The sequence below is a fragment of the Ictalurus furcatus genome, chromosome 1 (assembly GCF_023375685.1).
Source record: "Ictalurus furcatus strain D&B chromosome 1, Billie_1.0, whole genome shotgun sequence".
NCBI classification, from domain to species: domain Eukaryota; kingdom Metazoa; phylum Chordata; class Actinopteri; order Siluriformes; family Ictaluridae; genus Ictalurus; species Ictalurus furcatus.
In genome coordinates, this window is record NC_071255.1 from 292,395 (window position 1) to 319,236 (window position 26,842).

General features: G+C 43.4%; 3 protein-coding genes across 3 annotated transcripts in view; all 3 read right to left on the reverse strand.

Annotated features, from left to right (window-relative positions):
- Positions 1-1,542: 1,542 nt before the first annotated feature.
- Positions 1,543-10,205, reverse strand: LOC128617257 (complement C1r subcomponent). The gene is made up of 13 exons (XM_053640363.1): positions 10,062-10,205; positions 8,598-8,808; positions 8,216-8,390; positions 7,831-7,968; positions 6,018-6,220; positions 5,000-5,147; positions 4,377-4,495; positions 4,203-4,281; positions 3,847-3,981; positions 3,600-3,668; positions 2,428-2,624; positions 2,110-2,339; positions 1,543-2,014 (listed from the first exon to the last, which is right to left on the reverse strand). Exons 1-13 carry the CDS (start codon positions 10,085-10,087, stop codon positions 1,651-1,653), a joined length of 2,094 nt encoding a protein of 697 aa, XP_053496338.1. The 5' UTR covers positions 10,088-10,205; the 3' UTR covers positions 1,543-1,650.
- A 1,639-nt stretch (positions 10,206-11,844) lies between these two features.
- Positions 11,845-17,345, reverse strand: rbp5 (retinol binding protein 1a, cellular). The gene is made up of 4 exons (XM_053640462.1): positions 17,055-17,345; positions 13,881-14,065; positions 13,128-13,229; positions 11,845-12,450 (listed from the first exon to the last, which is right to left on the reverse strand). Exons 1-4 carry the CDS (start codon positions 17,128-17,130, stop codon positions 12,397-12,399), a joined length of 417 nt encoding a protein of 138 aa, XP_053496437.1. The 5' UTR covers positions 17,131-17,345; the 3' UTR covers positions 11,845-12,396.
- A 2,299-nt stretch (positions 17,346-19,644) lies between these two features.
- The window catches only part of ptpn6 (protein tyrosine phosphatase non-receptor type 6), a 22,653-nt gene continuing 15,455 nt past the window's right edge, over positions 19,645-26,842 (reverse strand). The window contains exons 6-16 of the mRNA XM_053640691.1: positions 26,131-26,247; positions 25,845-25,976; positions 25,082-25,178; positions 24,913-24,992; positions 24,668-24,814; positions 24,422-24,553; positions 24,146-24,300; positions 23,584-23,651; positions 23,089-23,240; positions 22,597-22,667; positions 19,645-19,973 (exon numbers count right to left, since the gene is read on the reverse strand). Of these exons, the coding sequence (XP_053496666.1) occupies positions 19,871-19,973; positions 22,597-22,667; positions 23,089-23,240; positions 23,584-23,651; positions 24,146-24,300; positions 24,422-24,553; positions 24,668-24,814; positions 24,913-24,992; positions 25,082-25,178; positions 25,845-25,976; positions 26,131-26,247 (1,254 nt within the window). The 3' untranslated portion in view covers positions 19,645-19,870. The remainder of the gene's footprint in view (positions 19,974-22,596; positions 22,668-23,088; positions 23,241-23,583; positions 23,652-24,145; positions 24,301-24,421; positions 24,554-24,667; positions 24,815-24,912; positions 24,993-25,081; positions 25,179-25,844; positions 25,977-26,130; positions 26,248-26,842) is intronic.

Consider the following 26,842-nt stretch of genomic DNA (forward strand, 5'->3'; position numbering starts at 1 on the left):
ATGTTTATTTTATTTTAGTTTATTTATGTTTATATAATTGATGCATGCAACACTTTCCAAAAAAGTTGGGACAGGGGCAGTTTAGCACTAATAGCGATGTGACGAGTTGAAATAGGAAGGTGATGTGGAACAGGTGAAGCGATCGTCTAATCTTAGTATATAAGGAGCCTCCAAAAAAAGGCAGAGTCCTTCTAGAGCCAGGATGGGTCGAGGTTTGGTATGGGTAACTTACACACCTGTGAGAGCAGCATTAATGCAGAAAGATCTGTACACATCAGAGCAGGACAACGCCGAACCACATTCTGCCTGGATTACAAGCGCATGGTTGCGTAATCAGAGAGTGCGGGTTCGAGCATGCTCACCTGCAGTCCTGACCCGTCTGTTTAACACGTAAATATGTGAAGTGCTGCTCGCACATCTAAATTCCTGACAGCTCTTTGGGAAACTCCTGCATGGTGAAATCTACACCAGTGATTGTGAAATAGTTTGGAAACTGGAAGTGTTCTGAATTTGCGTCAAAACATCGCAGAATGCTGAAATTACATTTCTGTAAAAATCTCTGTCTATACGCATTGTCTCTTTACTCTCCCTTTATGGAAAATAACTTCATTCATGTATACTACAAGTTTATACAGAGACGAGTTCTTGTAATGATTTACTCACTCAGTTCTTGAAAATGATGTAGGGTTAGGGTTAAATACACCAGGAATGTATTTATTTTGGAGTTAAAAAGGGCTCTGGCTGTTGGTTAAAATAAATAAAACACACAGCACGTCACACACATCATACAGAACATTCGGATGAAAGTTTGATAGGTTGTTATGTTTGTGTGTTGATATTCAGCTCATGTGTGTGTGAATGTTTTTTCTGTGAGACTGGGCTGATTCTGGAGCGTTCCTAACCCTAACCTTAACCCTTTTCAGGATCTCCACTACATGGACAATCTGCTGTTAATGAAAGCACAGCTCAGAAAGAAAAAAACACATTTTACACACACCAGCTTGAAAACTTTTACTACGTTACCTTATAAAATACCACTCTTTCCTCCTCCTGCAGTGAAGCAGTGAGATCACGGAGCTCAGACTGCAGATAGCTGGATCGTAGCTTTCAGACACACACAGGAACAATGCATGATTCTGACTGTTTCATCATGTTTCCCACCAAAGCAGCTGATAACCAATAAACTGATTTAACAAACCAAGAGATTTGTTCATGAATAGTGTGATATTTATGCATTTAATATTATCTTCCATACTGTGTGAGTGTATTTACAGCAGAAACACACATTTCAGCTTGATGTATTGTGGTTCCTTCAAACAGTCAGACGGTGGCGCTGCTCCTGACTCGAGCCGATATCACAAAAGAACCATGCGCTGAAGCTCAAGATCCGAATCGAGCGTAACTGAGACATGAGGTCTTAGTGGTTGATTTGATCTTAATATAAAATACCCTAAGCTACAACTCCCACAGCTAAGCAGATGAGAATCATGTATCTGCAGGCAGGAAGGACTGCTAAGATCACGACACTGAAACAACAGCTGGTGATGGTAAAAGATTTATCTTTATTTTTCCATGAAGTGAAAGCAAAACAACCACAGATATTTTAAATCAAACCATTTAAACCAGTCACATGAGAGGCTCATGTCATTCTCATTTCATGTTCTCCTTCATGGTTTGCTGGATCCAGTCTACATATCGAGCTATGCGAGTGTATACGCCGTATCTTCCTGGTTTTCCACAGTCGACTCCCCAGCTAACGATCCCCGCTGCGTAAAACGTGTCATTTTTCTTCATGACAAAACCAGAGCCGCTGTCTCCTTGACACGTGTCCTTCCCTCCTTCAGGAAGTCCAGCACAGAACATGTTCTCCGTCAGAGTGCTCACATCATGGACCGTCTCTCTCACCTTCTCAATGGAGGAGTGACACACTTGTTGATCCACAATGGGAAGACGGATGTAGCGGAGATGATTAGCGGTGTTGTAGGTCTCCGTCACTCCAAATCCAGAAACCCACCTGAAGCAGAAACATTTACAGTACGCCGCATCATCATCAGGTTCCGCTCTTTAGGAAAATCACACGTGGAATTGGATGTGTTGAAAGGTTCTTACCCAAAGTCCTCAAGCTGAGAGTCCTGATCAGGAAGACACACCGGCATTACACTCGCTTTAAAGGTGACGGATGATGCCAGCTTAATCAATGCGATATCATTATTATAATTTGGGCTTTTATATCCCGGGTGGATGTGTAACGATTCGATAGGAAGTGAGTGAAATATCACAGGGTCAGAGTTTCTGCGGACTTCGAAATACTCGCTCACTTTGTTGCTTCCAACGTATGCCTAAAAAACATCAATAAATAAATGTGCTTAAATACTAAAATATCACCAGATATCACCGTTAAGAGTTAACGCTGAGGGATAACGCTACCTTCACTTCCTGTTGAGACTGTTTGATTTTGTCCAGATTGTGAGCCGCAGTGAGGAGCCATTTCTCTCCGATCACAATCGCTCCTCCTCTTCCTCCAGCTTGAAGAAACACCTGCCAGGGAAAGGAGTTGTCTTTCGCCTCAGTTCCTCCCAAAACCCGACCAACACCAGTGATATCTACAACAGGACGCCCACACACTGAATAATACACACACACACACACACACACACACACAGTTATATATAGGAAAACTGGAAAAGACAAACTTATTACTTCTACACTAAAGAAGTTGCATAACTATTAATGCTTACTTTAATAACTTCAATAACTATTAATGCTTACTTTAATAACTTTAATAACTATTAATGCTTACTAGTTGACCAGTAATTAAAAATAAAGTAGTTGACTTGACCTTTTCCTGAGTTAAAGCAGAAACTGTTTCAGGACCTCACAGTCTTTAAGCTGTTTTATTTATAAAGAACATGACATTTCAGCTTCAATTACATTTTATACTAGATAGGTAACCATACATCTTCAGCCAGGAAGATCTCCCTGACCAGTTGATCATCCTGCTGCAGGGCACGGCGCTAACCTGGGCGATGGCCAGCTGGTCTCAGGGAGATATTCAGCAAGGCTACAACTGCTGTAAGTTTGCGATGGAGCTCATGGCGGAGACCATTCCACCACACAACCACATCTACACACTTCCCGATGAAGGCTATGGAGGAATACATCGAGGTGCACTAAAGCAAGGGTACATCCCAGCCAGGTTCTCCTTCATGGAGAATAAAGGGTGAGGATTTCAGCCATGCCATGACCACATCCCCACATCTCAACCAGATCACAGTAAAATATCTTTATTCTCTTCCTCTAGACCCCTCAGCCTTGGAACCAACTCATAATGCCCAGATTTTCATCTAACTCGACCTACACGGTGCCTATAATCCTGTCCGCGGCTGTGAGGGTGATGAGTTGAAAACGGACTTTAGCGCCACCTCTGGCTACATCGAGTACTGTGTAATGTCATATAGACTTTCTCGTGCTCCTTGAGTGTCCTGTAATCAGAGCACTAAAAAACTATTTCTCCAAACAAAAAAAGTAAAACTGTTTTTAATGTAAAGCTGGATGTAAGATCTGCTGACCCACGGACTTCTGTGTGATTTATATGTTACCTGGGAAACAATATGGTATCTCATTTTCTTCTCCTTTCCATGTGCGATCAGCATCACAGGTGAGATTTACTAAAAATTGGGAGTAAATGAGAGACAGTTTTAAACTTCTGGCCAATTTTATCTTAAGCTATTATTCAGCTTGAGTCAATTTCATACATGTTACAAGATTTAAATCTTTTATGATTATTAGGATTATTATTATTATTATCATCATCAGAAGAATTTATCTTACCCAACACAGACGTACCTTGCTTAGTTTTGGTGAAAGAATAGAAGGGTTCGTTGCAGTGATACTGCACGACAGACCTGTACTCGTTCTTAGAACCTGACAAAAACTTAAATTCACCGTTCAGTAACGCCTTCGGTTCTCCACAATCAATAACTGCAACCATAACGAAGAAAACATTTCACTTAAATGGGTTTGATATAATACTCCTGGTGGAGGCGTAAACTCCAACATCACTGTTTTATTTCACATTTATTAACACCTGTTATTTTTAATGAACACTTTTGTTTTGTCTTGTTAATGACCCGAGTCTCCTACTGTAATAGAATTATAAAATATATATAGAAATGTCACTAATAACGCGAGTGCTGACTCACTCCTGCACTCAGGTAAAGGTAAATGCCACGCCCCGTTCTCCTGACACATCGATTTGTAACTCTGAATTTCCTTTTCTCCCTGAAACACAAACACAGGACGAAATAAAGATTAAAAAAAAGCTTATAATCAATTAAAAATCACATATAAATAAAGTAGAAATAATAAAACGTCACCATCATGAGTTTGTATCCGGTGTCGCAGCGGACTTGAATATAATCTCTGTAGGAATATTTCGGGAAATTGGGAGTGATTCGGCCGTTACTGATTCCTCCTTCAATTTTACACTCCACTCCTACAGAAAGGTTTCACACACACACACACACACGCACACACACACACACGCACAGACACACACACACACACACACACACACACACACACACACAGAGGATGTGTTAAGTCTAAGTCGTGCTTCTCTGGGCTTTACTGTTACTTGGAATGTTCTGGAACGTGTTGCCGGTTTCCAGCACGGATTTACTTGTGTGTTGGTCAGGTGTGTGTGAGTTTCTTTATCATTTGGGTTGTTAATAATGAACCCACACCGCTGTCGAATCAGACTGAACACAATTTACAGATTTGTTCATGTCAATCAGGTGAGCTAAAAAATCCAGAGATGATGTTCACCTGTACGTACATTAATACACACACACACACACACACACAAACACACACACACTGTACACCTGCACACTCGTGTATCTCAGAGGAAACTCTCTTCAGATGGAGACGTCATGTAAACTGTGTGTAATGAAGCTCTAGATAACTTCCACGGCAGCAGGTTGTGTTTCCTGCTTACTCTGGGTTGTGTAGCGCAGGCTGAATCCTCCGCTCTGTCCATGTCCATCAGTGTGAAATTCCAGATCTACAGTGTGTGAGCCGGTGTGTATGATCCCAGGACTTTTATTTCCACAAAGCTTCTTTGGAGCTTCACCAGGGACAGACACCTGAGGATGAGACGTGGAAGACAGACTGCTTTAATATCACATTCCAGTGCGTAGAGGAGTTACTATTACACATAATACCACACTGCTGAGTTCTGAGTTCTGATTGGTCAGAAGATGTTGATTATTATTCTAGAACAGCGGCTCTGACAGTAGTGCAGGTTTATATTAACGCTCTCGTTCTAATACGTTATCGTTTCTATAGTAACGGCTTGTTCACAGGGACGTGTACAGCACACGCTCCTCATACAGTAAACACGAGATGAAGCTCTAATTGTAAGTCAGAGGTAAAGCTATAACCTGAAGAGCTACGTCACCGGTCCTATCTGCCAGAGGCAGGATTCCAACATCTGTATACCTTCGTGTGTATGTGCACACACATGCTGAGAACGTTTATAGTGACCCACTATAAAAAGTCATCCGTAATGGCTGACGTTCCCTTTACTTCTTTTGGTTTTGTTTCTCTGTAACATTACAAGTGATGCTTTCTCTTCTTATTCATTCAAGAGAGAATAAAGAGATGCTGGTGAGGAAACATCTGTTTACAGCTGCTATAAGATAAGTGATAACAGGAACTAACTCATTACTAACACTATACATGGATAAAATGTATGAAGTATTGTTCTTTACTAAATTAAAAATGGAAATTGTTGACAACTTGCTGTGGGAAAAGAGGAATAAAACACTTGGGGACATGCTGATATAGAAAAATAATAATACCCCATACATTGTTTGTATATACCCCAGCTGATTACAGCATGCCCTCAAGAGTTTAATTTTTTACTAAGCCATTATACACAATATAATTTACTCATAATGCATTTAGAATAAATGTGTGGACTGGAACATGCCCACAGCGTAATAACGTGGTACCTGTAGCCAGTGGAACAAGCAGGATGGTCCCTGTACATCAATCTGCTCGATGTGGAAGTTCTCACTAAAGTTGAGCGTTATGTGGAACCCAGGCTGAACAGAGACCTTGTACAAGCAGTTCACTCTGGGAGGCGGAGCGTCCGGGAATCCGGGACTCGACAGAACTCCCTCAGGTTCTGTGAAAACACCTCCACTGCAGTCCACTAGCACAAGAGGAAACAACACCACAGAATACTTACGCCTACAGTCTTAAAACATTAAGGAACCCTTAAGAGTTCTTCTTCGTGTGTATTACATTTACATTTAGGGCATTCGGCAGACGCACTTATCCAGAGTGACTTACAGAAGTGTCTCTATTAGTAAATACATCCTCAGTGTGTGAATAGAGTACATGAAGCAGTGCAGTGTGGGGTGTGATCAGCGCTTTAAAGTAAGAGGACACTGGTCCGTTTGTGGCTTTGCAGCCAAGCATCTGTGTTTTAAATCAGATGCAGAGACCTACAGGAAGAGTACCAACAGGGTAGTGCTGGAGGACTGGAGAACTGGAGGACTGGGGAACTGGAGGACTGGGGAACTGGAGGATTGGAGGACTGGAGTATTGGAGGACTGGGGAACTAGGGAACTGGAGAAGTGGGGAACTGGAGGACTGGAGAACTGGAGTATTGGAGGACTGAGGATTTGAAAACTGGAGTATTGAAGGACTGGGGAACTGGGGAACTGGAGGATTGGGGAACTGGGGAACTGGAGAACTGGGGAACTGGAGTATTGGAGGACTGGAGGACTGGGGAACTGGAGAACAGGAACTGGAGGAATGGAGGACTGGGGAACTGGAGAACTGGAGAACTGGAGAACTGGGGAACTGGAGGATTGGAGAACTGGAGGACTGGAGAACTGGAGTATTGGAGGACTGAGGATTGGAAAACTGGAGTATTGAAGGACTGGGGAACTGGGGAACTGGAGGATTGGGGAACTGGGGAACTGGAGAACTGGGGAACTGGAGTATTGGAGGACTGGAGGACTGGGGAACTGGGGAACTGGAGAACTGGGGAACTGGAGTATTGGAGGACTGGAGGACTGGGGAACTTGAGGACTGGGGAACTGGAGGATTGGAGAACTGGAGGAATGGAGGACTGGGGAACTGGAGAACTGGAGAACTGGGGAACTGGAGGATTGGAGAACTGGAGGACTGGGGAACTGGAGGGTTGGGGAAGTGGGCAACTGGAGGATTGGAGAACTGGAGTATTGGGGGAATGGGGGACTGGGGAACTGGAGGATTGGAGAACTGTAGTATTGGAGGACTGGGGAACTGGGAAGTGGGGAACTGGAGAATTGGAGAACTGGAGGATTGGAGGACTGGACAACTGGAGGACTGGGGAACTGGAGGACTGGGGAAGTGGGGAACTGGAGGATTGGAGAACTGGAGTATTGGGGGACTGGAGGACTGGGGAACTGGGGAACTGGAGGATTGGAGAACTGGACGACTGGGGAACTGGAGGACTGGGGAACTGGAGAACTGGGGAAGTGGGAAGTGGAGAACTGGGGACATGGGGAACTGGAGAAGTGGAGGACTGGGGAACTGGAGGACTGGAGAACTGAAGAACTGGGGAAGTGTAGAACTGGAGGACTGGGGAAAAGTGGAAGGCTAAAAACAACACACAATTGTATTCAGGAATAGTTGCAGAGTTCAGATGGTTCACAGAGGCAGAAGTCCAGCCTCAAAATGACAAGGGGCTTGGAAAGTTTGTGTATGTGTGAAAGAGTGTGTTTATTGTACGTGTGTGTATGTATATGTATTGATGGTGTGTACACTCACACACACAGGTATGCTGATCTGCCTGCAGCTGGTAACCATGGGAACAGGTGCACAGGTATGAGCCCAGAGTGTTCAGGCAGATCTGAGAGCAACGCAATTCTGAATCGTCTAAATCAGGAGTCGAACATTCATCTATGTCTGAGAACCAAACCACAAACACATAGGAGTCAGTACAAGCATCAGTACAGGTGTGAGTCAGTACAGGTGTGAGTCAGTACAGGTGTCAGTACAGGTGTCAGTACAGGTGTGAATCAGTACAGGTGTGAGTCGTTAAGATATTATTGAGAGATTATTAGTTAACACTGTGTTAATGTGTGCATTACTCTTGAGTAATCAAGAGATCAGAAAAAACACTTAATCACACATTCAGGTTTTTTGATCGTACCAACAGCCTGGTAAAAGGCAGAGAACCCGAGATATTTCTCTTTGTTTGATTCATCAGTCACAAACACCAGCTGGAGACGGTTGCTAGGAGACACAATGGGCCTGTTGCCAGGGTGATGGGGATCCCAGGAATTCTTGCCACAGAACTTTCCCAAAACTTTCTTACCGTGCAGAACCTTAATAACGAGAGAACAAAGTGAACCACACTCACACAAACAGATGACACCAGTGTTAACATCTACAGGGTTCTAGAACGTAGAACCCAGAACTTGAAGTTCTCTGTAAGCGTAGCAGACGCCTGCTCAGTCAGATTATCCTTCAAAAGTTTCTTTACAGGAGAGCGCATGATGATGAAGATGATGATGAAGAAGCTCCACACTAACCGTGAGAGAGTCGTAGTAGCAGTTTAATGACGGTTCGATGTCCAGGTAATTAAAGGTAATCTGAAGTTGATAACCACGTGGAACTTCCAGATCCCACTGCTGATGGACATTGGTGGGGTAAGGCTTTGGATACAGAGGAGATTGAACCTGACCGTGCATCACCGTCTTACACACACTCACACACACACACACACACAACACACACCACACACTGCAGAGACAAACACACCAGCAATCAGCACAGGAATAATCATAGGATTATTTACATCACTGTAATACATCTGACCATAACGACATCATAATGCTGAGAGTTTAGATTCGGGGCGGGGCAACACACACACACACACACACACACACACACACACACTCACTCACACTCACTCACACACACACACACACACACACACACTCTCACACACACACACACACACACTCACACACACACACACACACTCTCACACGGTCATTATGCCTAAAACGATTATGAAACTACTCGTGCCAAATAAACTATGTGAGTTTTTCTCTGCTTCACTGTGGTTGATCTGTTCAGACGTTTCTGCCATGTTGTGTAATCCGCACCGAGTCGTACCTTCAACACGCTGCCAGGGTTTTTAATCACGCATAGAACAAGCTCTAAATTTGTGCATAAGAATCGCCAGTACGCATACGAACATTGGGATTTCTCACACGTGTGAACGCACGTAACAGACGTGGACAAATCCCACACCTTCTAAACTGTTCTGCCCATGAAAGGCCACGCTCATTTACATACAGAAACGCCCCCAAATCGCCATATATGGTAAACGACTTCTCTTTTAAAGGCCAGTAGCATGACTCCCAAGTGGCGCAGCAGAAAAGCGAGAGCAGGCTACAGAGAACGCATGCGTCATTATTCAGCTTGTAGTCAGTTGGGATGTCAGAGCTGTCTCCGTATCCGTGTGTCCTTTACACGATTTTACGTCACAGTTGGTCCGTCACACGTCTGCACCTTGTTGTAATCCCTGTCTCGATGACACTGATGTGATTGATGAGAAGTGTGACTTGGTGTGATCAGTTTATCTGCGTGTGTGTGTCTACATCTACATCTACTGTACACACATCCTCATGCACAGAACAACTCCATAAACCACATCGTGTGTGTAGAATAAATTCTCATCCCAAACCCCAGGAGTGAAGCTGTTCAGGTCTTCAGCGCTGACTCAGACACACTGACGTCTCAAACACTCATATTAAATATATTGTCATTATACACACACACACACACACACACGCGCGCGCGCGCGCGCGCGCTGGGTGATAACCGTATAATATCAATTATTTTTTCACAATAGAGAACTGAGAAATAGAGAAATTATTTGATCTTTTTATATTTTATTATTTAGATGTTTATTAAGCTTTCATATGAGACAAATATAAAAGAGAAATAGTAAACGAACACAAATTCTCAAGATTTTCGACACATACCTCAGGATTAACTGTAACCTGGACATTGTTCTTCCAGCTGCGTGTTTCCAAATGAGCCGAGTGGAAGGACTTAGGGTTTAAAAGTCACAGAAAATCAGGATTGTTTGATTTGGCAAAAGAATAAGAGAGAGACCGATAGAGAGAGAGAGAAAGATAGAGAGAGAGACAGAGAGAGGGAGACAGATAGAGAGAGAGAGATAGAGAGACAGACAGATCGAGAGACAGATAGAGAGAGACAGATAGAGAGACAGACGAACGGACAGATAGAGAGGGAGAGAGAGACAGATAGAGAGACAGACAGATAGAGAGAGAGAGAAACAGATAGAGAGACAGACAGAAAGAGAGACAGACAGATAGAGACAGGGGGTGCCAACGTTTCTGGTAAAACATGTTGTGTTTAAGGTCAAAATCCACGATGTTGATCCAGTTTAATCAGATCAATACGTAATTCTAAAACATTTCACTAAACTTCTTTAAAAACACTTCAATTCAAGACGAACAACAACAACAACAACAAAAACAACAAAAACAACAGCACAGCTAAAATAATGTGAAATAATAAAGTAAAAGTAAATAAAGGTAAAATAGATTACATGAGGTTGCTGTTTGTAAGAAATTGTAATATTAGCGTTATGTAGATATTTGTACATTTAAATTTCTTTCATTCTTAAAATGTACAAATTCTTTTGGAGAATTCTCTTGAAAATGACATTAAATATCACTGTGTGTGTGTTTGTGTTTGTGTGTGTGTTTGTGTAAACATGGGTAAATAATTAATCAATTTAATCAAACTCTTACCTATTAAACTGTGAAGAACTCAACATTAAACTGAAATTATAGAAATAATAATAATAATAATAATAATAATAATAAAGTTATAATATTCTAATAATATTGTGATATACTCCGATCAGCCATAACACTAAAACCACCTGCCTAATATTGTGTCCATTTATGCCGCCAAAACAGCTCTGACTCATCGAGGCACGGTAAGAAGGTAACACACAGCTTCACAGCAACAAAAGGCATGTAGAGGTACGATTCAGGTTAAAGTACGGTTCGGGTTAAAGTTACGGTTCGGGTTAAAGTTACGGTTCGGGTTAAAGTAAGGTTCGGGTTAAAGTTACGGTTCGGGTTAAAGTACGGTTCGGGTTAAAGTACGGTTCGGGTTAAAGTACGGTTCGGGTTAAAGTTACGGTTCGGGTTAAAGTATAAAATGTGATTATTTAGCATTTCACGTGTACTGGGTACGGATGTAGCAGCAAGAGCTTAAAGCAGCTCCTCACCTGTACCTTACCTGAGTGATGTCATCACCTGATACCAAACCACCACACTGACGTTCCATAGGGAAGGTTCAGCAGGGGGCGGAGCTTTAGCCCCTTCTATGAATACACAATTAATAACTCCTCTAAATGTTATATTAAACTACTCATCATTGAACATCAGGGAGGAAGGTAGATTACAGGTGTACCACAGGTGTTATTATCCTTTAACATGTTGTTGGTCCAGAGCAGTGGAGTTTATTTAGTGACGTCACAAACCGAGCTCAGACAAGTGTTTATGAGGTGTTTATGAGAGAATATCACTCAGGTGTGTTAAGGGCGGAGCAGTGTAGACGTGGAAGTGATACCGCTCACGGTTCTGAGCGTCTGATCAGAAGGTTGTGAGTTCAAATCCAGTTATCTCCTTACTGCTGGATCACTGAGTGAAGTCCTGAACCTGCTCTCAATAATAACTCGCTCTGAGAAACGCATCAGCCAAATCATCAAACAACCCTCTCATGGACATGTTAATCATATCAGTTTATTCTTTCAGTACATTAAAGTCTCAACTTCCTAATGGAACAAGAAAAAGCATCAAGTCACAGCGGGAACTTTTAATATTTGATGAAGAGATAAGAGAACTGTAGTGTAGCGTGATGATAAACCGCACTCTGCTGCTCCTGTGGACAAACTGAGGAACTACAGCTCTGATGGAAATTCAGTCATCACATGTCCAGTGCGGTGAGAGATTTAATGAACACATTTTGGGGGCTTTTCCTCAGTGTTAGTGTTAGGATGTTAGCATAGCAGGACAGATACAGAAGGAAGGAGCTAATGCAAAACTATCACGTGACATGCCACTAATGGAATTCCCCACACTGATAGTGGGAGTGTTTTAAAGCTTCCTGCTTCTCCACGTTCACTAACACTAAAATCAATCAGTTTAATTAAACTCATTAAAATAACATGGAAACTATAAAAGGGGAGGGGGCTATAGTTGCTGCTGTTTGCTGATTGGCTGGTCGTCTCTTTTCCCACAGTGCTATGAGCTTGTCGTCTAGGCAACCAGCCAGTCATTCTGCTTTCTTAAAAACCTGCTTAGCCACCACATTATTCACACGAAGCTCCTACAGAGAGAGAGAGAGAAAGAGAGAGAGAGAGACACACACACACACACACACAGAGAGACAGAGAAAGAGAGAGAGAGAGACACACACAGAGAAAGAGAGAGACACAGAGAGAGAGAGACAGAGAGAGAGAAACACACACAGAGAGAGACAGACATTAATTTATGAATGTATTTTGTATACTATAAATATGATTATATTACACTTATTGCTAATGTTAGAGTTTATTGTTAAAATCCAAACGGACTAATAAATATTTAAATATTTATATTTTATATTTATTTTATAATTCCTGCAGCAGTGTATATTGAGTGTGATTCCGGGTTTGGCCAGCAGGGGGAGACACTTCTCTCACACACCCAGCTAAAGCTTCATATTACCTTGATTATAGTTATTTATTTATTTATGTGTTTGTTTGTGTGTGTTGTGTTTGTGTGTGTATGTTCTAAATGGTCATTTAAATTGTTTAAAACTGAACCACAATTTTAAAAGATCTAAAGTTTTAATTCCGTTTTTAATAATAACCTTTTCAAATGTTCTTTTTAAACTGATCAGTTTCTCTGTTGAATTTAAATGTATTGTTTTTTATTGTATTATTCTGAAATTATATTAAAACTCAATAATAATAATAATAATAATAATAATAATAATAATATATAACTATATTTTTAAATTACCAGGTGGAGTAAGTTTCCTTCGAGCCAGTGTGTCCATCCTCGTCCTTCTTTCTCTCCTCGCTGTACACACACCAGTTTATCACCGTCCCAGTCCACTGTGGTCTACACACACACACACACATACACACACACACACAAATAAATAACATTACACACTGTCGAGTTATAGACAATTTATGAATGGCCAGCTGAACATAGGGTTTTTTTTACAAAAGTTATTGCTGGAATTCTCACATGAAGTTAAAATAACCTGAACATGGCTTACACGTGTAAATGACGTGCTCGTGACACGTGTGAAGACGACGTGATAGTGACACGTGTAAATGACGTGATCGTGACACGTGTAAATTACATGAATGTGACGTGTAAATGATGTGATCATGACACATGTAAATGACGTGAATGTGGCGTGTAAATGACGTGATCGTGGTGTGTAAATGACGTGATCATCCATCCATCCATCTTCTACCACTTACTCCGTCTTCAGGGTCACGGGGGAACCTGGAGCCTATCCCAGGGAACACCGGGCACAGGGCGGGGTACACCCTGGACAGGGTGCCAGTCCATCGCAGGTGACATGATCATGACACGTGTAAATGACATGAATGTGGCGTGTAAATGATGTGATCATGACACGTGTAAATGACGTGAATGTGGCGTGTAAATGATGAACAGGACGTGAAACATGTTGTTTATTTGCCATGTTCAGGTGATGTGATGTAAATGCAGCTGTGAGCAGTATTGCGCCCCCACCTGGCACTTCCTGCCATCGACAGGTCCCAGGTCCTCAGTGAACTCCTGTCCCAGAGTGAAGTCCATGTCGAAGTTCTTAAACGTGGTGACGGTTTTAATCTTCATTTGTCCCGAATTAACATCATGTTCAATGTGTTTACTGGGTCTCAGCAAACACACCACCTTCCTCAACGCTATGTTAATGTCTAATACACACACACACACACACACACACACACACACACTTCATTCATTTACATCTAACACAGAATTAACACACCGGCAATTAACATGCCTCAAAACACTCAACTCATTATCAATAACATACTTCGCTCATTACCACTAACACTCAACTCATTGTCTGTGTTAATGAGCTGAGTGTTTATGTCAACGAGCTGAGCTTTGGTGATGGTGTTAACAAGCTGCGTGTTGGTGTTAAAGACCTGAGTTTCGGTGTTGATGGGATGAGTGTCGGTGTTGATGGTATGTGTGTCGGTGTTGATGGGATGAGTGTCGGTGTTGATGGGATGTGTGTCGGTGTTGATGGGATGAGTGTCCGTGTTGATGGGATGAGTGTCCGTGTTGATGGGATGAGTGTCCGTGTTGATGGGATGAGTGTCAGTGTCGATGGGATGTGTGTCGGTGTCGATGGGATGAGTGTCGGTGTTGGTGTTGATGGGATGAGTGTCGGTGTCGATGGGATGAGTGTCGGTGTTGATGGGATTTGTGTCAGTGTTGATGGGATGAGTGTCCGTGTTGATGGGATGAGTGTCGGTGTTGATGGGATGAGTGTCGGTGTTGATGGGATGAGTGTCGGTGTTGATGAGTGTCGGTGTTGATGGGATGAGTGTCGGTGTTGATGAGTGTCGGTGTTGGTGTTGATGGGATGAGTGTCGGTGTTGATGGGATGAGTGTCGGTGTCGATGGGATGAGTGTCCGTGTTGATGGGATGAGTGTCGGTGTTGATGGGATGAGTGTCGGTGTTGATGGGATGAGTGTCGGTGTTGATGAGTGTCGGTGTCGATGGGATGAGTGTCGGTGTCGATGGGATGAGTGTCGGTGTCGATGGGATTTGTGTCAGTGTCGGTGTTGATGGGATGAGTGTCGGTGTTGATGGGATGAGTGTCGGTGTCGATGGGATGAGTGTCGGTGTTGGTGTTGATGGGATGAGTGTCGGTGTCGATGGGATGAGTGTCGGTGTTGGTGTTGATGGGATGAGTGTCGGTGTCGATGGGATGAGTGTCGGTGTTGGTGTTGATGGGATGAGTGTCGGTGTCGATGGGATGAGTGTCGGTGTTGGTGTTGATGGGATGAGTGTCGGTGTTGATGGGATGAGTGTCGGTGTCGATGGGATGAGTGTCGGTGTTGGTGTTGATGGGATGAGTGTCGGTGTCGATGGGATGAGTGTCGGTGTCGATGGGATGAGTGTCGGTGTTGATGAGTGTCGGTGTTGATGGAATGAGTGTCGGTGTTGATGAGTGTCGGTGTTGGTGTTGATGGGATGAGTGTCGGTGTTGATGGGATGAGTGTCGGTGTCGATGGGATGAGTGTCGGTGTCGATGGGATTTGTGTCAGTGTCGATGGGATGAGTGTCCGTGTTGATGGGATGAGTGTCGGTGTTGATGGGATGAGTGTCGGTGTTGAGTGTCGGTGTTGATGGGATGAGTGTCGGTGTTGACGGGATGAGTGTCGGTGTCGATGGGATGAGTGTCGGTGTCGATGGGATGAGTGTCGGTGTCGATGGGATGAGTGTCGGTGTCGATGAGATGAGTGTCGTGTTGATGGGATGAGTGTCGGTGTTAATGGGATGTGTGTCGGTGTCGATGGGATGTGTGTCGGTGTCGATGGGATGAGTGTCGGTGTTGGTGTTGATGGGATGAGTGTTGGTGTTGATGGGATGAATGTCGGTGTCGATGGGATGAGTGTCGGTGTCGACGAGATGAGTGTCGTGTCGATGGGATGAGTGTCGGTGTCGATGGGATGAGTGTCGGTGTTGGTGTTGATGGGATGAGTGTCGGTGTCGATGGGATGAGTGTCGGTGTCGATGAGATGAGTGTCGGTGTCGATGGGATGAGTGTCGGTGTTGATGGGATGAGTGTCGGTGTTGGTGTTGATGGGATGAGTGTCGGTGTTGATGGGATGAGTGTCGGTGTTGGTGTCGATGGGATGAGTGTCGGTGTCGATGGGATGAGTGTCGGTGTCGATGAGATGAGTGTCGGTGTCGATGGGATGAGTGTCGGTGTCGATGGGATGAGTGTCGGTGTCGATGGGATGAGTGTCGGTGTCGATGAGATGAGTGTCGGTGTCGATGAGATGAGTGTCGGTGTCGATGGGATGAGTGTCGGTGTCGATGGGATGAGTGTCGGTGTCGATGGGATGAGTGTCGGTGTTGGTGTTGATGGGATGAGTGTCGGTGTTGATGGGATGAGTGTCGGTGTTGGTGTCGATGGGATGAGTGTCGGTGTTGGTGGGATGAGTGTCGGTGTTGATGGGATGTGTGTCGGTGTCGATGGGATGAGTGTCGGTGTCGATGGGATGAGTGTCGGTGTTGGTGTCGATGGGATGAGTGTCGGTGTCGATGAGATGAGTGTCGGTGTCGATGGGATGAGTGTCGGTGTCGATGAGATGAGTGTCGGTGTCGATGGGATGTGTGTCGGTGTCGATGGGATGAGTGTCGGTGTCGATGGGATGAGTGTCGGTGTCGATGGGATGAGTGTCGGTGTTGGTGTTGATGGGATGAGTGTCGGTGTCGATGGGATGAGTGTCGGTGTTGGTGTTGATGGGATGAGTGTCGGTGTTGATGGGATGAGTGTCGGTGTTGGTGTCGATGGGATGAGTGTCGGTGTTGGTGGGATGAGTGTCGGTGTTGATGGGATGTGTGTCGGTGTCGATGGGATGAGTGTCGGTGTCGATGGGATGAGTGTCGGTGTTGGTGTTGATGGGATGAGTGTCGGTGTCGATGGGATGAGTGTCGGTGTCGATGGGATGAGTGTCGGTGTCGATGGGATGAGTGTCGGTGTCGATGAGATGAGTGTCGGTGTCGATGAGATGTGTGTCGGTGTCGATGAGATGTAATGAGCATTAGCTGAAACAGATGTGATGGTTAACGAGCACGCGGTGTTAATTTAAACACTTAACACAGTAGCAGATCGAAATGTTACCGTTAAAAAGGAAAAGTGATGACGTCACTCTCACCTAAAGCGGCCAGATAGGATTCAAAGTTGTCCTGAGAGATCCAGTGATAAACTCCGGTGTAGTTCAGTTTAGACATGTTCACAAATCCACACTGACTCAACACTTTCTCAACTCTCCCTCTCTCTGCTCTGATCTTTATTCCTTTCTTCCAGTTTATTTATCTGTAAAAGTGAGTGTTTCCGCCCGCTCGCGCTCTCTCTCTTTCTCTCTCTCTGTTAACAATAACCGAGGCGGCGCGAGCGCGTGCACAATCGCTATACCCCTCCGGGCGCGTGCACGACATGAAAGAAAGAGAGAGAAAAAAAGTTCAAAAGTTCGTCTTGTGTACTTTATTCCCTCCTGCTGCTGGAGGACTGACGGTAGGAGGAGGGGGAGGGGTTATGATAGGGGGAGGGATCTTCCACTGATATTTTGTTATTTTAATGATTATTGAGTAAAAAGACAAACACAACACATCCAACATTCTCTTCATTTATACTGAGATCACACAACATCTTAAATACACACAGATTAAATACGTCTGGGAAAATATACAAATATATAAGCAATAATAATAAAATATAAAACATCCACAGAGGGACTTCAAGCGAGAGGCGAGATGCGGATACAGGAACTAATCCTCTAATCACATTCCTTTAGGGATCATTTCCTTTTCCCCTCTTACAGAATAAACGCAGCTTTGTGTTGGATAACAGAGCATTAGCACTAACTTTCACCTGAATTACATCACAAACAAACAAATAATAATAATAATAATAATAATAATAATCAGAGATAAAAACTAACTTTTTTTAGAATGAGACTAAAAAATCAGAAAAATGCTAACTGTAGTTATGGGAATAAATAAAAGAAATGTATTAAAGCATCATGTGACCCGAGACTGTTTACTACTAGGCCTGGTGCTGGTTCTGGAGAACCCTCTGTTCTCCACATGTTCCTGTTCTAGCACTCCTGACTCCGCTCCTCAGAGCTGAACTGCAGTGTGGAACTCTCACACACTTCTCCAGTTTGTTTCGACCCGTTTTCACCGTCCAACTCCCATACCTTCACTAATTTCTGACGGATCAGACCTTCTCACATTTCATACAGGCCATGTTCAAATGAGCTTCTGTATCTGTGACCTGCTCGTTCTATTGTCACTCGCATCTAAACACTCGCATCTAAACATGTGAAAAATAAAACAAATAAAAACATTATGTTTCCATATGTTTCACCCTTTATGGATTGCCTCCAATTTGCATATAAACAGAGGAGAGGTACAGAGGATGCAGTGGCTTGTCTCTTGCACTGTCTACTTCAACACCTGGATATTTCTGAAAACTAGGCCATACTTCTTTTCATTGACTTTAGCTCCGCCTTTAACTCAATTCAATGTCTGCAAGTCCCATCGCCACTAGTACACTGGATTTATAATTTCCTTTCTAATAGACCACAAGTGGTAAAGGTGGACAATGCATTGTCGCCCATTATTGTTCTCAACACTGGTGTCCCCCAGGGGTGTGTACTTAGTCCACTTCTCTATACAAATGACTGTCAGAGTCCAGTCACCACCACTCATTACTTTAAATATGCAGACGATACTGCCATTCTTGCATTGCTTAATAAGGACAATGATTCTTTTTTGGACTATCAATGCTCCTAGCACATTTTAGTACGTGGTGTGATGATAATTTTCTCCACTTTAGTATCACAAAGACTAAGGAACTGGTTTTTAGCTCTTACAAAACACTGACCCATCCTTCCAGTATTACCATTAATGAGAGACGGTTGAAAGTGTGGAGCATTTCAGATATCTGGGCATTACATCGGATAAACATCTCAGCTTCAATCAGCACACTCTAGGTATTTACAAGTGCTGTCAACAGAGACTCACGGTTATTCGTAAACTTAAATATCTGTCTGTTCAGCCTAGTCTGCTTCTTCTTCTGTACTGAAGTATTATTGAACCAGTTCTTATGTATGGTGCCATTAGTGTTTTTCCATATGCTAACAGTAACCGATAAGAACAAACTCCTGAAAATAACTAATTTAGTGAGAAAAATTATTGGTATTCCCATCCCTAATTTATCAGACTGTGTCAGTTCATATACGCTCCGGAAGGCACATAAAATCTTAAATGATCCAAACCACCCACTTTATCAATATTTCAATATTTGTCAATGTGTGTGTGTGTGTGTGTGTGTGTGTGTGTGTGTGTGTGTGTGTGTGTGAGAGAGAGAGTTAGAACAGTCTACTTTGTGACTCTCTCTGTGTTCATTCAGTGTTAATGTGTCTAGTTCCTCTGATGTAATCAGACATCTGGAAGATACTATTCAAATTATAACAAGCCATACCAGTCTGACACACACACGCACACCCGCACACACGCACGCGCACACGCATACACATGCATACACATGCACACACATGCACACACATGCACACACCTGAGCATCACTACACTCTACACACAATGAGTTCAGTGAGTAACTGTTACTGTGTCACAGCCTACAGGAGGGAGGCAAGATACTGTGTGTGTGTGTGTGTGTGTGTATGTGTGTGTGTTTGTGTGTGCATGTGTGTGTGTGTGTTAGAGTGAATATTAGTGCAATTTGTTGGAGAAACAGTTTATTGTAAACGTATTTGTTTTAAAATCATAGTTTACAGAATCATTGCTAAATTACTAAATAAATCATTAATATCTGTCCTGTGTTAAATCTGACAAAATAATAATAATAATAATAATAATAATAATAATAATAATAATAATGTTTAACTGGCATGACTAAGAAACAGGTGAGAACAGGCGAGTCCTTCATCGTTATTCCAGCTGACTCTTATCGTTTCCTCACAGAGCCGCTCTTCTTCTCCTCCGATTTCTGCTTTTTTACATCTTTCTTCCCCTTCGCTCCCAGATTCTCGTACACGTCCTCTTTATTCCTGCAACACAGGTATCATCATCATCATCCTCCTCCTCCTCATCCTCCTCCTCCTCCTCATCATCATCCTCATCCTCCTCCTCCTCATCATCATCATCCTCCTTCTCCTCCTCCTCCTTCTCCTCATCATCATCATCCTTCTCCTCCTCCTCCTTATCCTCCTCATCATCCTCCTCCTCATCATCCTCATCCTCCTCCTCCTCATCATCATCATCCTCCTTCTCCTCCTCCTCCTTCTCCTCATCATCATCATCCTTCTCCTCCTCCTCCTTATCCTCCTCCTTATCCTCCTCATTATCATCATCCTCATCCTTCTCCTCCTCCTCCTTATCCTCCTCATCATCCTCCTCCTCCTCATCATCATCATCATCATCCTCCTTCTCCTCCTCCTGCTTATCCTCATCATCATCCTCCTTCTCCTCATCATCATCATCATCCTCATCCTTCTCCTCCTCCTCCTTATCCTCATCATCATCCTCCTCCTCCTTCTCCTCCTCATCATCATCCTCCTCCTTCTCCTCATCATCATCATCCTTCTCCTCCTTATCCTCATCATCATCCTCATCCTTCTCCTCCTCCTCCTCCTCATCATCATCCTCATCCATCTCCTCCTCCTCATCATCCTCATCCTTCTCCTCCTTATCCTTCTCATCGTCCTCCTCCTAATAATCCTCCTCATCCTTCTCTTCATCCTCCTCCTCATCATCCTTCTCATCATCCTCCTCCTCCTCCTCTTCATCCTCCTCATCATCCTCATCTTTCTCCTCATCCTCCTCCCCCTCATCCTCATCCTTCTCCTCCTCAGCAGCAGCAGCATTATTAGTAGAGGTCCAAGCATGAAGTGTTTGTAAATGTTTTTGTTAGGATTTTTCATTAATGATCAAAAACATGTTGACATTTATAAACAATATGGCCACCACATGCCAATCAATCTAAGTGGGCGGAGCTAGTTTACTAAAACATCTGTATTTGCCTGTGTAGATTTACAGAAACCCTGAAAGGGTGAAGTTTAGGGCAGAAACAGTGGAAAGGCAGATAGAGTAATCTGACTTTGGTATTTCTCAGGCCTTGAAGTGAGACGGAGGTGAAGTGCGGTGTGCTGAAGCATTCTGCAAACCAATACATTTGAATGAATTTATTTTAATTAGGACCCCACTGGATGATTTCCAGTCAGAGGACTGAAAGATGATTAAAGTGCACTGGGGGTTCGGTTCTGCAGATCAAGCTGCTGATCTTTTCTTCTCACCCACTGACCATGCACTTCCTCCTACAGCTCTCATTTCCCTACGCTACAAACATGCTGTGAAACATGATTTCACAGAAGCTCCTTCGTTATTACACAAAATGTAAACAGTCTATTTAAATACAGAAAAAAATCAGAGTGATATCAGTATAAGAGTTTGTAAATATTCTCTAATATCTTTACCTTTAGAACAAGGTTTTGGAATGATTAAATAGAGGTACCTAGGGTTCCTTTTCTTCCAGATTTAAACTGTCGCGGGGGTGTAAAGTTTCGCACAGAACTGTAATGAATGTCTGGTTTACTGAGACTGAAAAAGGTCGTGAGAACAGAGAGTGTGTGTTCTAATGTTCAGGACAGAACCGTTATTAAAAACAAGCCGGGGTTAAAGGTCACAGGTCACTGATAGGGACAGAGGGATATGTAAACATATTTATCTACTAAATACACACACACACACGCACACGCACACACACACGCACACACACATACACACACACACACACACACACACACGCACATACAGACACAGACACATACACGCGCGCACACGCAAACACACAGACACACACACACACACACACGCACATACAGACACAAACACACACACACACGCACACACGCACATACAGACACACGCACGCACACAGACACACACGCACACACACGCACATACAGACACAGACACATACACACATGCACGCACACATGCAAACACACAGACACACACACGCACATACAGACACATACACACGCACGCACACGCGCGCACACACGCAAACACACAGACACACACACGCACACACAGACACACGCGCGCACACACACACGCACACACGCACGCACGCACGCAAACACACACACGCACACACGCACGCACGCACGCAAACACACACACGCACGCAGACACGCACACACACACACACACACGCACGCAAACACACAGACACGCACACACACAAAGAAAAGCCCTTTCAAAAGAGAAGTGGGTGCAGTTTAATCCTCTCTGATACCCACAATGCACTGTTCTAACCGCTCTTTCTTTCTGTCTCTCTTTCCTTATTGCTTTTCCTCATCTCTCTCTGTTCTCTGTTCTCTCTCTGTTCTCTCTCTCTCTCTGTGTTCTCTCTGTTCTCTCTCTCTCTCTGTTCTCTCTCTCTGTTCTCTGTTCTCTCTTTTCTCTCTCTTTTTCCTTGTTCATCTGTGGACTTAGTGCTGAGCACTCAGTGGGACACTGAACTTTCACACTGAGATAACTATGTGTGTGTGTGTGTGTCTCTGTGTGTGTGTGTGTGTGTGTGTGTGTGTGTGTGTCTCTGTGTGTGTGTGTGTGTGTCTGTGTGTGTATTCTTCCCTTCACCCTGCAGCTCCCCCTCACACTTACTTGGACACTTTGCGGGAGGCTTTAGCGTGTTTGGGTTGTAGAGACAAGTTTCCATACTCCGTTTCTGCGGACTGAAAACACACACACACACACACACAGTGATTAACACACAAATCTTTACTCCCGTACAGTGCTGTGCATAAGTGTTCACCCCCTTGAACTTTTCCACATCATGTAGTGTTACAGTCTGGAACTGAAATGGATTTAACTGGGATCAGAATTCCACAAAAAAACATCCCATAATACTCGTGTGCAGGGGAAAATCAATATAGTCTGGAAAAATTATTTACAAGTAACTGTAAAAGTGGTTGCATAAATATTCACCCCCTAAATGAGTTCTTTCCTTCTCTTTTCCTCCATCTCTCCATACCTGCATAACTCTTCCATCCTTGTCTCACTCCATCCAACCCACCCCCACACATTCCTTTCCTCCATCACCTCTCTATCCCTTCATCCATCGCTCTATCCCTCCATCCCTCCCTCCGTCCTCACCATTCGGGCTTGTTGTATGTCTTTCTGAGACTCGATGTACTTCAGCATGGCGAGATAAATGAAGCGGTACTGTGCCTCCGTCTGCACCATCCCCGACCTCTGTTCTCTCACCATCTGAATACACTTCTGTATGTCGATATCACAGTCCACACCTGTACACACACACACACACACACACACACACACAGGGACGTGTTTAGCAGTTTAGTATGTGATGCTGAATCTGTCATGTGTTTAAGGTTAGTGTGATCTGTTTCTCATCCAGGACATTCCTCAGAACACACTTTATTCTCAACAGCTTGTGTACATCTGATACATTTTTCTTTTCTTCTCAATTCAACACAATACTGTTTATTATTATTATTATTATTATTATTATTATTTACAGTTATGATCTAAAAAGTATATCATACTAACTGAGAGAGAGACAGAAAAACAGACAGAGAAAGAGAGACAGACAGACAGAGAGACAGACAGACAGACAGACCGCTCCACCTTTAGCGTCGACTGTGTCTATCAGCATGTCGATGACAACAATGGTTCCTGTTCTGCCAATACCAGCACTAAAAATAAGAAAAATCATTACATGCACACATTTATTATTATGATTATGATGATTATTATGATGATTATGTTTGCAGTTAAAGGAACACTGATAGTTGAGGGAGCAGCAGTGCTCTCAGCGTCTGTACGTCCCCATCCTGGATATATACATTATATATTATATCCTTCTGTAATCTTTCTGCTTCTGTGATTTTTAATATCACATTTATATGAAAGCTAAAGTGGTGTACATATATAACTAATATATATATATATATATATATATATATATATATATATATATATATATATATATATATATATATATATACATATATATATACACACACACACACACACACACACACACACACACTATATATATATATATAACTATATAAGTATATATACACGTATTTTCTGAAGTGGTGTTCTGGGCGACTGCAGGACACACAGGCAGCATGTATGTGAGTTTAACACAGATGAGGTGTGGAGCAGTGGGAGTGTGTGTTACCTGCAGTGGATGATCATGGGCCCCGCCCCGGGAAAGTCCTGCTGCTTGCTGTTGACCTGTGTGAGGAAACTCAGGACTTTGTCTGGCTTCTCAGGGACACCATGATCCGGCCAGCTCAGGTACTGAAAGTGCCAGATCTCTCTCGGCATCTCACTCTATAACACACGCACACACACACACACACACACACACAGTGTCAACACACTAATGTGTATCAGGTGGTGTGTGAAGTGAAGTGCAGTGATGTGGATGCGGGATTAAACTAGCCGCGTGTACCCCGTCGATCAGTGCAACCTCCATCACTCTGACTTTATAATCATCAGCATCTCTCTCAGACACGGGCGTCACCACGTACTTCCCAAACTCCTTGGTCTCGTCACAGTTGGGCCAGTACGGCACGCACTTATTCTGCAGAGCAAACACAGACAGAGGTATATAACATCCAGTGACTGAGGAAAACGGACACTAGAGTGAAACCATCATCAGGAGATAACTGTTAGCTTCTTCATCCACAACACAGACCCGTCCTTTCTCGACCTCCCTCGTCGTCATGACGATGACCCGGGACTCCTCCTGCCACACCATTTGCCAGAAATCAGTGACAGTTGTTGCGAGACAGCCTTGACACGCAATGTAGACTTTTGGAGGACAGCTCTCGTACATCTTATTCTACACAGGTTAAGAAGAAGAAATGTAAATCAACAGCATTAATAGTAAAAAAAAAGTGCTTCCTCTTGTGTGTATTTATTCCTTTGTTTGATAAATACCTTGACATAGTTGGCATTAATATAATCGGCTCCAACCACGTTGGGGTCGTGGCACTGCAGAATCACTCTGGTTTCATCAACTGAAGGGAAAGTGAGAACAATATTGTGGTTAAACTGTAAGAAATGTTTAAAATCTCTGTAGAACATTATCAGTGTTGGTATGTCTCACAAGGCAGGATGTTTTTGTATCTGTTTTTGCTTTTGTTCTCCGGCCGCATCCCTTCGGCTCTGCTCTTCTTCATTTTGGTGTCGAGTTTCTGCAGAGCCTGCACAGAGACGGGCCAATCAGAACAGAACACACATGCAGAGATCGGCCAATCAGAACCGAGCAGTAATTTACCAATTCCAGAGACTGAGTAATATAACACACAGGCTGTGTCCCAAATCTCCACCCTATTCACTATTCTCTACTGAAGGTGTACTGATACCATACATTATAATTATGATCATCCCATCCTTAAGACTAGCCAATCCCCAAAGCCCAAAATCCAGCTGTTCTCAAAAGCCCAATGACTAGGCCGTCCCCAATGTCTGAAGACTAGCCAAAGACTAACCAATTCCCAATGTTGGCTTTGGGGATTGGTTAGTCTTTGAGCTTTGGGGATTGGTTAGTCTTCAGTCTTTGGAGGTTGGCCAAACCCCAAAACCCTAAGATTAGCCAATCCCCAAAGCCCAAACTTTAGCCAATCCCCAATACCCAAAGACTAGCCAATAAATCGTCATTTAAAACAAAGCATACATGCAGTAATTGGCCAATCACAGTAGGTTGGAGACACGTCAGTCAGAACAAACAGGATGTTTAGGTTTTGGCCAATCACAAGAGCTCTGATATTAAGAAAGCGGGCCATCATGAAAAAAAACTGATTGATTCCAATTCCCTGGAGACTAGCCAATAAAAGCAAACTAGACTCAGTGGTAAAGCGGACACTTACGTCAAACTCCTCCCAGAATCCAGCTTTGATCTTTTTGTCTCCTCCTTCTTCACTCTGTGGCTCAATGGACTGATCCAGCTGCTTCACCCTACGGTCGATCTCGGACGCGTTCACTCTGGTGGAGAAATACGGCTGAGACACACAGAGACAGAACGTTTATAAAAACACAGAACTGCAGTATATTATATACTCGAACTGTAGTGACAAGACAGTGGGCATGGTGTGTGTGTGTGTGTGTATGTGTGTGTGTGTGTAATAGTAGACAGTAGAGACAGCTCTCACTCACCTGTTTCAGGTAAACTTTGGTTCCAGTGACTTCCTCGATTGGTGTTTTTTTGTAAAACTCCACAAACTCAGTCAGTGTGTCGAACACTTCTTTCCCCCCCACCGTGTAGCCGTTATTCTGAAATTAAACATGTAAAGGACACGGCGTTTATCCTCCAGGTTTTACACTCGCTGTAAAATTATAAAACTGATACATTTACGTTTATATTATAATTACATAACGATAACAAATTTGATAACAAATTATGGACCAGATCAATCTTCGTTCCTATTCCCAAAAAAGGCGATGCAACAGACTGCGGTAACTACCGAACCATCGCTCTAATATCACAAGATTCTGTTGAAGATCATACAAACACCACTACAGCCTTATGTTGACAGAGAACTTCCAGAAGAACAAACGGGGTTCAGAAGAGGCCGAGGCACACGTGACATCATCGCAGACGTTCGATGGATGATGGAAAAGGCCAAAGAACACCAGAAGAGTCTGTACTTGTGTTTTATTGACTACAACAAGGCGTTTGACTGCATCGATCATGAGAAGCTATGGAAAACACTCAAGAACATGGGCGTACCAGACCATCTGACTAGCCTCATCAGAAATCTATATGGTCAACAAGAAGCAACCGTCTGAACGGTACATGGTAACACCGAATGGTTCCGAGTGGAACGAGGCGTCAGACAAGGCTGCATCCTGTCACCGTTCTTGTTCA

What these genes read in the sequence shown, in the direction of transcription:
- LOC128617257 (XM_053640363.1), bottom strand. Translation starts at nt 10,087, where the DNA reads ATGTCCAGGTTACAGTTAATCCTGAG. An exon ending in AGATCAGCATACCTGTGTGT is followed by an intron (nt 6,221 to 7,830) that starts GTGAGTGTACAC and finishes CTCTTGTGCTAG; the next exon opens with TGGACTGCAGTGGAGGTGTT. An exon ending in CCTGCGCTACACAACCCAGA is followed by an intron (nt 4,496 to 4,999) that starts GTAAGCAGGAAA and finishes ACCTTTCTGTAG; the next exon opens with GAGTGGAGTGTAAAATTGAA.
- rbp5 (XM_053640462.1), bottom strand. Translation starts at nt 17,130, where the DNA reads ATGTCTAAACTGAACTACACCGGAGTTTATCACTGGATCTCTCAGGAC. An exon ending in ATCCTATCTGGCCGCTTTAG is followed by an intron (nt 14,066 to 17,054) that starts GTGAGAGTGACG and finishes TGTGTGTATTAG; the next exon opens with ACATTAACATAGCGTTGAGG. An exon ending in TCGATGGCAGGAAGTGCCAG is followed by an intron (nt 13,230 to 13,880) that starts GTGGGGGCGCAA and finishes GTGTGTGTGTAG; the next exon opens with ACCACAGTGGACTGGGACGG.